At 41.8% G+C, this 14,330-nt stretch overlaps 1 protein-coding gene and 1 pseudogene across 1 annotated transcript in view; one reads left to right on the plus strand and one right to left on the minus strand.

Moving 5' to 3' along the window:
• The window catches only part of Gle1 (GLE1 RNA export mediator), a 32,979-nt gene that overhangs the window by 718 nt on the left and 17,931 nt on the right, over window positions 1-14,330 (plus strand). Inside the window, exons 2-7 of the mRNA XM_075985654.1 lie at window positions 1,331-1,558; window positions 7,617-7,727; window positions 9,458-9,606; window positions 9,794-9,854; window positions 10,370-10,624; window positions 13,132-13,363. Coding sequence (XP_075841769.1) covers window positions 1,331-1,558; window positions 7,617-7,727; window positions 9,458-9,606; window positions 9,794-9,854; window positions 10,370-10,624; window positions 13,132-13,363 — 1,036 coding nt within the window. The remainder of the gene's footprint in view (window positions 1-1,330; window positions 1,559-7,616; window positions 7,728-9,457; window positions 9,607-9,793; window positions 9,855-10,369; window positions 10,625-13,131; window positions 13,364-14,330) is intronic.
• LOC142858077 (5S ribosomal RNA) lies at window positions 6,291-6,403 on the minus strand (annotated as a pseudogene).

The raw sequence follows: 14,330 nt of genomic DNA on the forward strand, positions 1-14,330 counted from the left end.
TAATGAGCCCAGTTTTATATTTCTGGCAGACCTGGGGATGTGGACGTGATCCCTGTAACTAGTATTTGCAATGCCCGTCGCTAAATGCTTGTTGGTGGCTTTTCTAATCAGTGATCACATGTGCCCGCCTACTGCCTCATGGCAGTATATCGAGTTTATCTGTATTCACAGGCTTGAACAACCATACCCAGTGTGAGGATACCTTCGGACTCCAAACACGATAGTTTGCTTGATAATTTCTCACGGGCTGTATTCTCTCTGAGGTTTTTGATTCCTTTCATAGTTGCCTTAGTGAGGGCCAGTGAGATGGCTCAACTGATAAAGGCACTTGCTACAGGAGCCTGAAGGCCTGCATTCAACCCCTAGAATCGATGTCAAGTTGGAGGGAGAAAACAAACCTTACAAACGCTTACATCCAGACACCATAGTACCCCACCCTCCACCATCCCTTGCACACACAAACCATAAGTTTTAAAAATTTGTTCCTTTTAGGCTGTGGTTCTCAACCTTCCTACTGCGACAAGCCTTTAATACAGTCCTCATGTTGTGGTGATCCCCCCAGACATAAAGTTATTTTGTTGCTACTTCATAACAGAAATTTTGCTACTGTTATTAATTGTAATGTAAATATCTGATATACAAGATATCTGATATGTGACTCCAAATTGGTTGTGATCCATGGGTTAAGAACTACTGCTTTTGTACCTGAAATTTGCTTTGAACTCCTGACGCTCCTCCCACTACTTCCCTTAGTATTAAAATTCTAGGCATGCGCCAACACATCTGACTTTAATCTGACTTTTTTATAGATATATGGTCCGGGTCATTATGAAGTATCCACTCATGCTGATGAGATTAGCTCCATGGGTATAGTTGGTTGCTGCATAAGCTCAATGACTAAGTTCAATTCCCAGGACCTATGTGAGAGTGGATACCAGGATTGACTCTACAAGTTACCCTTTGACCTCCACGTGTGCGCTGTGGCACATGAGCCTCTACATACACACTAACAGTACTAGTACATTTTAAAACACATTAATAAAACAACAGCAGCAGTAATAAACCACTATTGCTGTGTACAGTGGCTTATGATCTCAGCACTTCAGAAGTGGAGACAGGAGGGTCAGTTCAAGGTCATCTCAATTTGATACTCTGTCTCAAAAACAAAAAGATGAAGAAAGCCTACTGTCTTTTCATCTCTGATTGTTAGTGCAGTACCTTTATCTTCAGCGTTAACTTTTTTCTTTGCTTGGGCCCTCAGTTGTTGAACATTGCATGTAGTATCTTCTGTCAGTGGGTATACAAATAGGCTCAACCGTTGTCTCCTTAGGATGTTTTGGAGGAATGCACATCTCTTCCCAAACTGTCTTCTTACTCTGGATGGGTGGTAGATCACGTCCTACCCAACACCTCACCCCATGCGCAAGAGAACTCTCCTTCCTCTGATCATTCGCCATCCTCTGGATCTGGTTCAGGCCTGGACCAACCCTCACTTCTTAAGTCTCCTGTCAGAAGCACCCCAGAATCCCCCTCACCTTCAACACCAAATGGAACCAAGGTAAGGTATGAAGACAGAATACCTGTTGGCTGCAAAATTGAAGTGTATAATACAGTCACATGACAGTGACATTACCCTGGGGAAATGATTGTTTCCTATTGCAGCTGTTTGTAGGAACAATATTTATCATGTCTCCCAGTGTTCTTGTGGATGTGTGGATGTATGCATGTGTGTGGAGGCCAGAGATCAGCTTTGGGTATTTATTCTCAAGGGCCAGCGTGGTCTACAGGTCCAACTGCCTACCTAGTGCTGGGATCAAAGGTATGTGCTACCATGCTCGGCTCTTCACCTTGTTTTTGGAGACAGTGTCTCTCACTGGCCTGGAGCTCACCAATTAGGATTAACTGGCAGAGCAGCAGTTCAAGGAGTCTTCCTGTCTCCTCTTCCCCAGTGTTGGAATTATGAGCATATGCTACCATGCAGATTTATATGGATTTGTGGGGATCAAACAACCTTAGAAGCCTTTCTGTTTACACTTTACCCACTAAGTTGTCTCCCCAGCCCAAGAAGAAACATCATTTATTAAAGAAGACCAGTGTGACACTAGGTGGCACACACCTTTAACTGCAGCACTTGAGAGGCAGAGGCAGGTGTTCAAAGCCAGCTTGGTCCACATAGTAAATTCCAGGCCAGCCACAGCTACATAGTGAGATGCTGTCTCAAAAAAAGAAGAAAAGTGTAGCACGAATAATACAAACCCAGAGATAGACATAGGGGTTAAAGCTAAAGGTCAGAGAAGCAGAACAGTAAGCCACTAGAGAGACCTTTTACCCTACCTCAGACTGCCTAGATTGCACTTTGTTTCCACCAAAGCTCAGACTCTACACTCAAGGGAGAGCCTATCTCTTCCCCCTGTATTCTTTTCTCCACACAGCCATATCGCTCCTATCTCTACCGTCCTATTGCCCAGATTAAGGGTGAATGCCTCCCAAACTTTGGGTTTAACAGGGTGGACAACCACCACCTGGATCTGTTTCTGGATCAGTTTTGTGTAGCCTAGGGTAGCCTTAAACTCAGAGATCCGTCTGTCTTTATTTCCAGAGTCCTGGGATTAAAGGTGTGTGCCACTACTCCCTGGTTTATAGTGGCTTAGCTTTGTACTCTAATCTTCAGGAAAGCTTATTTATTAAAATATAAATAAAATATCACTACAGAAAAGTATTGTGCTTCTTGGCCTTTTGGAGAAGATCACATGTAAATCAGTTAGGGCCAGGAATGGGGAGAGGGATGAACAAAGCTGAATCATGAAAAATGCAGTGATTCTGTTTACCACTCTCGTTGGCAGTGTGAACCTAGGAGGGTGGGGCCTAAAAATAAGACAGAGGGAAGCCTTATGTAATAGGCAACTTTATTCAGAGTGTTAGGCAATTTATACTCTGAGGGTTAAGAAGAAGAGTCACATGAGTGAGGTGTTCAGTCACACACATGTGGTAAAAACATGTTTTCCCATAGACATATAAATAACAAGCAGTTATAATGAATAATCAGAAATAAACTCTCCCCTCTCTGCTACATGTGGGAGGGGCACAAAAGCACATTCCAAGAACAATTTTGTGTTTTGAAGAAACTGTGGTCGCAAGATGCTTGTCATGTTTTCTTGGAATTTCTTACAAGCACTCAGAAATCCTCTTGTATGACTTGTACTGTGTTCTGACATGAACCTAAATTATTTCCATTATTGGTGGGTTTATAAGCTCATTATTGGTTTCTAAGTAGGATGTGTTAGGCTTTGGAACTCAAGAGTCCCTTAAAGGATCTGGGTTGAACTCCCCCTGCCCCCCAAGCATCAACATTCAAAGGTGAGGCTTTGGGAAGTGACTAGATCATTATCTTCAGTAGATTAATACATTGATGGGTTCATCATCTGATAGATTGCCAGGGTTGTAAACATAGTAGGTGGCACCAAGTTGAAGGGAGTGGATCCTTGTGACTTAAATCTAATCCCAGGCCTCCTCCTCTCTCTTTCTTTTGCTTCCCAACCACCCTACAGTGGCTACTTGTAGGCGGAGACTGCTTGTGCGTTCCTGGCCACCCAAACCCAAATAATCACACAGAAAATACATTAATGGGCTGGAGAGATGGCTCAGTGGTTAAGAGCATTGCCTGCTCTTCCAAAGGTCCTGAGTTCAATTCCTGGCAACCACATGGTGGCTCACAACCATCTGTAATGAGGTCTGGTGCCCTCTTCTGGCCTGCAGACATACACACAGACAGAATATTGTATACATAATAAATAAATAAATATTTAAAAAAAAAAGAAAATATATTAATTACAGCACTGCTTGACCTATTAGCTCAAGCTTCTTATTAACTAACTCTTACACCTCAGATTAACCCATTTCCATTATTCTGTGTATGGGCATGAGGCTGTGGTTTACTGGCCTGTCTCCTTTGGCAGGTATATGGCATCTCCTTGACTCTGCCTACTCTCTCTCTGTATCTCTTCCAGCCTGGCTATATTCTGCCCTGTCACAGGCCAAAGCAGCTTTATTCATTAACCAATAAAAGCAACTCATATACAGAAGGACCTCCCACATTATCTTCCCTTTTCTGTCTAAATAAAAGGAAGGTTGTTTTTAACATTAACATAACAAATTTACAAAACAGTTATCAAGCAAGAATTATGGTACAATATTTAGTTCATCCACATCTGGCAAATTAAGGAGAATACTCTATGTTTTTAAGTCTAAAGCTTTATATCTACTTTATCATAACTAAGGAAAACTATAACTAACTGTCTTAACTCTTCGACTCCAGAAGTATATAATTTTACCTAAATAAACAGGAAGTGCATTCTAAGTAACTTCCAAAACTCTAGAATTGATGGAGACATCTTGCTGCCTGGATTTCACCTAAGGTTCTTCTGTAACATTGGGGCATCTATCTTTAACCTACAAGCCCATAGTATCCAGCAGACTTTTCTATGAAGCAGGAAATTTGAAGATCTGTTCTGCCTTCTAATGGCAAACATCATTTGCCTTCTTCTGTGTCCAGTAGAATATCTCGGAGTTTGATCTATGAAACAGGAACCCTGAAGGACCATCCCTTCTTTTGGAAAGTTTAGCAGTCACTTTTCTATGGGTCCTGCATGTCAAATTCATACAGCATATCATAAAGCAGTCCAGGCAAGAGCAGCTTTTTGCCCAAATGGCTAGCAAACTCCATAAAGAGACTCTTCGATGCCTATCTTCCTCTTGAAGTAATTGGTGCTGCCAGAAACAGACATGCCTCACTTTCTATGTTCTTAAAACATTTTAAATGCCATATTCTATAGGTCTTTGGAGTGGTGAAGATTATCTAACTGAAATACATCTCTGTATATTTAGAAAACTAATATAATTAAAAGTTTGATTATAACAGATAACTACTAATCTGTATTTCTTAACTATACATTACATTTTTAAATGAGCTGCACAAACACAATACCTTAAACAAGAGCAGAAATACATATAGTGTAGCAAATTGATGTTAAATTTGTATCAATAGACCAAGATCCATAGCAATACAAAGTATTCATCTCTATATCATATCCCCCTCATTTCCATTAACATTTTTACCAACCCTTTTGAAATGAAAATAAACATTTATAAACAATCATTTTGGGGATTTTGGCATTGCTTTCTCCAAACTGCTTCCAGCTGTTTGTTGGGCAAATTATTTTTAGGGTTCACAGAGGCATTTTTTGTGGGAAGTTTGTTCCATCAAACCACATTAGCCTGGAAGGAATATACAAGTTCTCATCTTCTGTGGAAACAAAAGCAGAATCTCTTTTCAAAAGAACCATATCCTTAGATTCGAATTTTGAAGTCAAGATACCTTTAAAATATATATGTTGGTTTAGCTTGGCAGCACCCAGAATCAAATGTCTCTTCAGTCAAAAAATTCACAATAATATACATAATTCTGATTCTCTGTGTATATTCCATCTTGACATGACTTACTTTTCTTCACCTCTTTAATCTATGACTGACTGCTGTTTTTGTTTTGTTTTTCGAGACAGGGTTTCTCTATAGCTTTGGAGCGTGTCCTGGAACTCACTTTGTAGATCAGGCTGGCCTTGAACTCACAGAGATCTGCCTGCCTCTTCATCCCAAGTGCTGTGCTCACCACCACTCGGTTGCCTTTTTTTTTTTAACGTTAAGTGGCGTGCACAGTGCCAATTCTGTGACCCTTTTTGTTGTCCCCACCTAGTGCAACATTGGGAAGGCATGTTCATGACCTCTGCAAGTCATACTTACCACCCCAGCTCCAGGGATACAGTGGGTGTATGTTGCCATTAAGCAATTTGTAACATGCTACACACAGACCCCATTTAAGTGCTCTGTAACTGTACCAGCACGAACCAGGAAGCTCTTAAAGGAGCCATGCAGTTTTTGCTGCTAATGCTGAGTAGGAATTTTTCTCTTACAGGAATTATGTCTCTGCTTGCCTCTGGCAAACAGAGCCCACCCAAGAAAAATGCTGCTACCAAGAAGCTGTACTTAACTCTGTTCTTTTTGTGTCTGGAATTTTTTCCCAATCTCTCAGGTTTTATGTGAATGTAGTTGCCCCATGTTCGAGCCCCATTTTGTAGGCGGAGACTGCTTGTTCATTCCCAGCTGGCCAGACCTAAATAATCACACAGAAAATATATTGTTTACAACATTGCTTGGCCTATTAGCTCAGAATTCTTGTTTGTTTGTTTGTTTGTTTTTTAGCTCAGAATTCTTTTTTTTTCTTTTTTTTTTTTTAAAGCCTACAGCACCCGGTATTCCCAGGCGGTCTCCCATCCAAGTACTAACCAGGCCCGACCCTGCTTAGCTTCCGAGATCAGACGAGATCGGGCGCATTCAGGGTAGCTCAGAATTCTTTTTTGTTTGTTTGTTTGTTTTTTAGCTCAGAATTCTTATTAACTAACCCTTACATCTTAAATTAACCCATTTCTATTCATCTGTATATTGACATGAGGCTGTGGCTTACTGATAAGGATCCGGCGTTTGTTTCCTTTGGCAGCTGCGTGGTGTCTTTTTTTTTCTTTTTTACATTTATTTATTTATTATGTATACAATATTCTGTCTGTGTGTATGTCTGCAGGCCAGAAGAGGGCACCAGATCTCATTACAGATGGTTGTGAGCCACCATGTGGTTGCTGGGAATTGAACTCAGGACCTTTGGAAGAGCAGGCAATGCTCTTAACTACTGAGCCATCTCTCCAGCCCTCAGCTGCGTGGTGTCTTATGTCTGCCTACTCTCTATATATATCTCTTCCAGCCTGGCTATATTCTGCCTTGCCGTAGACAATAGCTTTATTTATTAATTAATAAAAGGAACACATATACAAAAGGATATACCATATCAGCTGCTTTTCTCTACATATTCTGACTTAGCACAGACTTGAAACAAGCAATAAGCAACCAGTTGTATCAGGCTTTCTTTTAAGTCGTGATACAGAGACTTACTATATGAATATTCGGCCTTATCTTATGCTCATCCAACTAGATATTATAACTTATATTAACCTATTTTCCTTTATCTACGCTTTACCTCAGGGTTTTTTGCCTTTCTTTCATTGTGTATGTCCTACTTTTCCTGCTTCCTCCTTGGCTGGCCCAGGGGCATCTCCCTCTCTTTCTCGTTCTCTTATCCTCACCTTTCATCTTCCCGTCCCTCCCTCCCAGACTCCTAGATTCCTCCTCCTATTTATTCTCTCAGCCCACCAGCTGCACCTGTGCCTCTATTGCCCAGCTGTTGGCCATTCTTCAGCTTTTTATTAGATCAATCAGGCGCCTTCAGTAGGCAAAACCACATATCTTTATATCATTCAATAAATGCAGCATAAACAAATGTAAACTATCTTTATATAGTTAAAGTAATATTACATGACAACAAGTGAATCAAATGACTATGTATGGAAACTTCTGAACTGGGTGCCAAATTAATCTTTCTTTTGGATAATTTTCTAGGAAAATTACAGTGACGGAAAGCTAACAAGGACATGATCTTTGTCTATAAAGACAACACAAGTTTATCATGTTGAAAATTCATTTACTTATCTGTTTGTTTGTCATCTTTTGTTTAGAGCACCCGAGAGTCCCAGAGCACTGAACCTATTGCACTTCTGTCCTCCCGAGCGATCAAAGTGGAAGGCTGCATCCGAATGTACGAATTGGTGCACAGAATGAGAGGAACAGTAAGTGAGACAATGAAGCAAGGAAGGCTTGACACTAAAGAGCCGTCTTTCACTAGATCCCCCTGGGGGAGGACACTGAGACATGCTAATCGTGATTTGTCACCCACTGAAAGCTCACTTTGGAGGTAGTGTGATGTAAAGATCAAAAGTGAACACTCTCAAGTGAAATTTGGTTCCATTTTCTGGCTATCTATTTTAACTTCAGGAAAGTTTCTTAGGGTTTCCTATATTCCAGTTCTTCAAAATTTGCAGATGGTCCAGATGTTTCAGATATATTTTAACTTCTGAAAGAACAGCTGTATTTTAATTAATTTGACTTTGGGACTACTTCTATTTTTTTTTTTTAATTTGTGCCTTCTCCCCTGGGACTACTTCTAGCTTATAAAATTAAGTTTTGCCTGAGTCTATAATTGACAATACAGCCAATTAGACAGGCTGTGATGGCACAGGCCTTTAATCCCAACACTCAGAAGGCAGAGGCAGGCAGATTTCTGTGAATTTGAGGCCAGGCTGTTCTACAGAGAGAGTTCTAGGACAGGCTCCAAAGCTACAGAGAAACCCTGTCTCTAAAACCACCAAAAACAAAACAAATAAACATAAAAAAAAACCCCAACAAATTAAGATCCTCTTTTTTAAAAAAAATATTTATTTATTTATTTATTTATTGTTTATTATGTATACAATATTCTGGTGCCAGAAGAGGGCACCAGACCTCATTACAGATGGTTGTGAGCCACCATGTGGTTGCTGGGAATTGAACTCAGGACCTTTGGAAGAGCAGGCAATGCTCTTAACCTCTGAGCCATCTCTTTAGCCCTTTTTTTTTTTTTTTTGAGACAGGGTTTCGCTGTAGTTTTAGAGCCTGTCCTGGAACCAGCTCTTGTAGACCAGGCTGGTCTCAAACTCACAGAGATCCGCCTGCCTATGCCTCCCAAGTGCTGGGATTAAAGGTGTACACCACTACTGCCCAGCACAAATTAAGATCTTAAAAATGGCGAGAGCTTGGGGAAATGGTTTTGTGAAAGAGCACTTGCCTTGTAAGCTTGAGGACCTCACTTCCAGTCCCTAACACCCATACAGAAAACTAGGCATGGCTATATGTATGTGCCTGTAACCCCAGCATTAGGAGAGAGGGGCATGTCTTGAAAGCTGAGTGGCCAGCCACTTTCAGCCAAATGCTGAGCTTCTGATTCAGTGAGAGATCCCGTGTCAAGGCAGTTAGAGCGAGTGATAGAGGAAGACATTTGACATCTTGCTCTGTAAGTGTATACACACAACATAATACACAGACCACAAAACCACTAGCCCTCCACACATACGCACACACAACCACAACCGGAAATAAGCTCAACTGATAGAATACTTACTGAGCATGCACAAAGCCATGGGCTCAGAAACTGGAATCATAGAAAACTGAGCCCATGCTCATATTTCCAGCACTAAGGAGGTGGAGACAAGTAGAACTTAAAGGTCATCCTTAGGTACAGAACAAGTTTGAGATCTGCAGGGGCTACATGAAATCTTGTCTCAAAAAAAAAAAAAAAAAAGAAAAGAAAAAAGAAAAAAAATCCACTCCAAGTACAAGTGCTCCTACACAGCTCTTGAGAAGCAAGCTATTGGTTCCCTGCTCTGGAGTCTCCCAGGTTCTAGGGCTGAGGGCAATCAGTGGTCAAGGAGCAGACGAGCCAGATGGCTGCGGCATTCCAAAAGCAGGTGCTGGTTCTTTTTAGGAGGGCCTGAAGCAGTGGCAGGAGGAGCAGGAGAGGAAGGTACGAGCCCTCTCAGAAATGGCATCTGAACAACTGAAGAGGTTTGATGAGCTGAAGGAACTGAAGCTGCACAAGGAATTCCAGGATTTACAAGAGGTGATGGAGAAGAGGTCAGTCTTCCTGAGTGACTGCTGCAAATGTCTGTGTAGTCAGCTTGATTGTTTTCCCAGGGAAATCCCCAGGTGAAAGTCAGTCCTTAAACATCAAAAGTGCCCGACCTTGGGAAAAGCCCTACTGTGACAGTGAGGGGAGGGAAACCATCTCAGGAGACCTACCTGACTCTGCCTTGTTCATCAGTACCAGAGAAGCCCTGGGCCACCAGGAGAAGCTAAAAGCTGAGCATCGCCACAGAGCCAAGGTCAGTGCCTGGGAGAATCAGCATGATTGAATTGGTGACTGTCTCTAGCCCTCTGAATTTTTCATCAGCCGGCCATTGATCCATGATCATGCTCCTGGCTAGTGGCTCCGTAGTAGCTTTTCATCACTGTGATGACAAGGGAAAAGGGGCTTGTTTCAACTGTTGGTGTCAGATGACCCAGAAAGCCTCTGCACTCTGGGTTTCCCCCTTTTCTCTTTCTCCTCCTCGGGGCTCAACCTGTGGGAATGGTACCACCCACATTCAAGCAGGCTCTCCTCTTTTGTTAATCCTCCCTGACAATGCCCTCAGAAACCTGTAGAGGTACGATTTACTAATCTCCTATGTTATTTTTCAATCAATCAAGCTTAAAATTGCAATTAACCTGTGTTTTGACCTTGGGGAATTTATTTTCTGCTTTGAGCCCACTTGTGAAAAGATGTAACTCACCTAGGGTTTGAGCAGTGTGGAAAGGGAAAGGCTCCCCTACTCAGCGACTCAGTGGCCCCTTTCAGTAGATTCTCAACCTGAAGCTTCGAGAGGCAGAGCAGCAGCGTGTGAAGCAGGCAGAGCAGGAGCAACTTCGGAAGGAGGAAGGCCAGGTCCGTCTACGCAGCCTGTACACCCTGCAAGAGGAGGTCCTTCAGCTTAACCAGCAGCTGGATGCCTCCAATCAGCACAAGGACCTGCTGAATGTCGACCTGGCTGCCTTCCAGACCCGGGGCAACCAGCTGTGTAGCCTCATCTCCGGAATCATTCGCACCACCTTGGAGGTAGGGATTACAGAATGACAACAAAGCTGCTTAAAGTAAAAATGTATTTTGATTTAAAAATAATGCCTACCTATTGGAGGAAATACCAGTGATTGCTTTATCAGTGGGGTAAGAACTGGGGACAGCTCTCTGGTAAAGCATTTGTTAGCTTTCATGAGGTCCTGGTAATGTAAAATGAAAACCTAGCAAATAATAGCTATAAATACATAAAAATTAAGATTAAATATATCTTCATATTTTCATTGTATTCTATATTTTATATTTAGTGTAAAGCCAGAGACAAACATTAAGAACAATAAAAAGAGGTGAGTAGTTGACAGCACAAGAAAAACTAAAGTTATAAAGAAGATGTTGATGTATCTAAGAACAGAATATTTAAAGATATTACATATTTAGAAATATTTGTCACATACACTAAAATTTTTTTTTAAATATTTATTTATTTATTTACTATGTATACAATATTCTGTCTGTGTGTATGTCTGCAGGCCAGAAGAGGGCACCAGATCTCATTACAGATGGTTGTGAGCCACCATGTGGTTGCCGGGAATTGAACTCAGGACCTTTGGAAGAGCAGGCAATGCTCTTAAACACTGAGCCATCTCTCCAGCCCCCCACATACACTAAAATTTAATGTCCTTGATTCAAGAATGCTCTTGAAATTTGTGCAAAAAGATGAACTGCTTTCACTTTCTGCTTTTCTCGTAGAAGAGAAAATGAGCAAAGGACATGACAGGTGGCTTTAAAAAGCTGAAATGGGGCTTGCCAGATGCCCAGCAGGAAGAGGCCTTGTGCTTAGACTGACGAACTTGAGTTCCCGGCTCACACAAGTGACAGGAGAGAGCCGACCTGCAGTTGTCTGACTTTCATAATCGTGCGCGCGCGCACACACACTCACATAGTCTAATATTTTATCAAAAACAAAAGCTGGAAAAGAACTTTGAATATTTATGGATGAATCACCACTAATAGGACTTTTACAAATTATAGCTCTGTTTCTTTGTTTGTTTTTTTTAAATATTTATTTATTTATTATGTATACAGCATTCCTTCCATGTATGTCTGCAGGCAGAAGAGGGCACCAGACCCCATTACAGATGGTTGTGAGCCACCATATGGTTGCTGGGAATTGAACTCAGGACCTTTGGAAGAACAGTCAGTGCTCTTAACCTCTGAGCCATCTCTCCAGACTCAGCTCTGTTTCTTTGTTACTGAGGCAATGTAGCCATGGCTGACTTCAAATTCTCAATGCTTCCTCTTAGCTTGTTAGTGCTGGATTGCAGACCTGCACCAGTGTTCCTAGCTAAACCAGCATGTTTAACTAGCATATTGTTGTAACTCTCCCCACCCTTTTTTTGTTCTTTTAGATTTTATTTGTATGTATAGATATGTGTCAGTATTTCTTTTTCTTTTTCTTTTTTTTTTTTAAATTTATTATGTATACAGTGTTCTGCATGCATGCCAGAAGAGGGCGCCAAATCTCATTACAGATGGTTGTGAGCCACCATGTGGTTGCTTGGACTTGAACTCAGGACCTCTAGAAGAGCAGCCAGTGCTCTTAACTGCTGAGCCATTTCTCCAGCCCCCTCAGTATTTCTTTATGTACACATGTGTGTGGGTTTCCATGGAGGGTAGAAGACAATGTCATTTCTAGACCTGGAGTTACAGGTGGTTGTGAGCCACCTGGCATGGGTGCCAGGACCCCAAACCCAGATGCTCTGCAAGAGCATCAATTGCTTTTAAATGCTGAGCCATTTTTCTAGACCCCAGGTTTGTTTGTTTGTTTGTTTGTTTTTTTGGTGACAGAGTCTTGTATAGCTCAACATGGCTTGGAACTTAAGGCGTTGCTCCCCCATCAGTCCTCGAGTGCGAGGATTACTGCATATGCACCATATAGTTGGTTTAGTCACAATCTTTTTATAGATTACTCTGACCAGTGTTGATGAAAGCATCAACAACTCCATTATTGGTTGCTATGAATGTGATGATGATAAATATTTTGTTGTTTGTGTGTATGTGTGTGTGTGTGTGTGTGTGTGTGTGTGTGTGTGTGTGTGCACGCGCGCGCGCGCGCGCGCACATGTGTGGAAGTAGAAGGACAATTGTGTGGAGTCAGTTCTTTCCTACCTCTATGGGGGATCCAGGTACTACATTCAGCTTGTCAGTCAGAGTTGCTAAGCAAGTACTCTTACCCACTGAGCTATCTCTATGGCTTTTTTTGTTTTTTTGTTTTCTTGGAAACAGGGTCTCACTTGTAGCCCTGACTGACCTCAGAGTTGCAACAGTCTTCCTGCCTCTGCCTCTCAGGTGCTAAGATTGCAGGCATGAGCCAACACTCCCAGCTCTATGATAGCAAATCTTCAAGGGAACAGGAAAAGAGTAGGTATCAGTACTTGATCATGTATGTGCACAGATCCAACAGTTCCATTTTAGAAATGTACGGTGTGTGGTGTCACCACAAGGGTACCTGGGAAATGAATGTTGAGTGTTGTCTCTCACTCTTACAGAGTGGCTATCCCACAGCAGAGCACCAAGCTGAGGCCGAGCGAACACTGCAGGAAATGCGGGACCTCCTCTCAAATTTGGAGCAGGAGATCACTAGAGCCTATGAAGTCAAAAAGAAGCAGGATGAAGAGGAGGCCCGTATCAAGCTGCAAGAATCACAGGTGCAAAAGGGGCCAGGGGCTCCCACTCAGCCCACTGTGCCCAGCCCAGGCCCAGCAGGGACACAGAATGAAGGTGGGTTCTGGTGTGAATGCAGTCTTTTAACTGTTTAAGTTTCAGGAGAGTTAAAAGAAAACAAACATAAAAAAGTAAATGAGAATGTGTCACACTACAGAATGGCCCAGTTCCTAAGAACTTTTACATAAGTGTGTTTTAGTTGATCTGGAACCAATTTCAAATTCTAGCACTTGAAAAGAGCCTTGAAAAGGCTGTTATGTCTAATGGTGTGTTGTTCCAAATATTGCTAAGTATTTTATAAGAATTAGGATTTTGGGTTTTTTGTTTTTGTTTTTGTTGTTGTTGTTTTTTCCCCCTGGCTTTTTGAGATAGGGTTTCTCTATTGCTTAGAACTTGTCCTGGAACTTGCTCTGTAGACCAGACTGGCCTTGAATTCACAGAGATTTGACTGTCTCTGCCTTCTGAGTGCTGGGATTAAAGGTGTGCGCCACCACTACCTGACTTAAAAGAACTGTTAAAGATTTATTTATTTGAGACAAGGTTTCTCTGTTGCTTTGGAGCCTGTCCTAGAACTAGCCTTTGTAGACCAGGCTGGCCTCGAACTCACAGAGGTCCACCTGCCTCTGCCTTTCGAGTGCTGGGATTAAAGGCATGCGCCACCACTGCCCGGCTAAGATTTATTTATTTTTGTTTTGTGTGTATGAATGTTTTGCCTTTGTGTACGTATGTGCACTACATGTGTACTTGGTGCCCACAGAGACCAGATAAGAGCATTGTTGTACCTCGAATTGAAATTACAAGGAGTTGTGATCAACTATGTGGATGTGGGAACCAGAGAGGTCTAATCTTTTCCAAGAGTAGAAACTCTTATTTTTAGGATTTTTTTCAAGGACTTTCATTTGTATAACTGCTGGACTGCAATCTCTCCAGTCCCACTACTAAGTATTTTAAATAATATTTACAGATAACCTTATTTAATATATTTGAGGATCACATTGCCATGTGTTTAGCCAGACAGTGGAAT

This window comes from Microtus pennsylvanicus, chromosome 9 (genome assembly GCF_037038515.1).
Source record: "Microtus pennsylvanicus isolate mMicPen1 chromosome 9, mMicPen1.hap1, whole genome shotgun sequence".
Taxonomy (NCBI): domain Eukaryota; kingdom Metazoa; phylum Chordata; class Mammalia; order Rodentia; family Cricetidae; genus Microtus; species Microtus pennsylvanicus.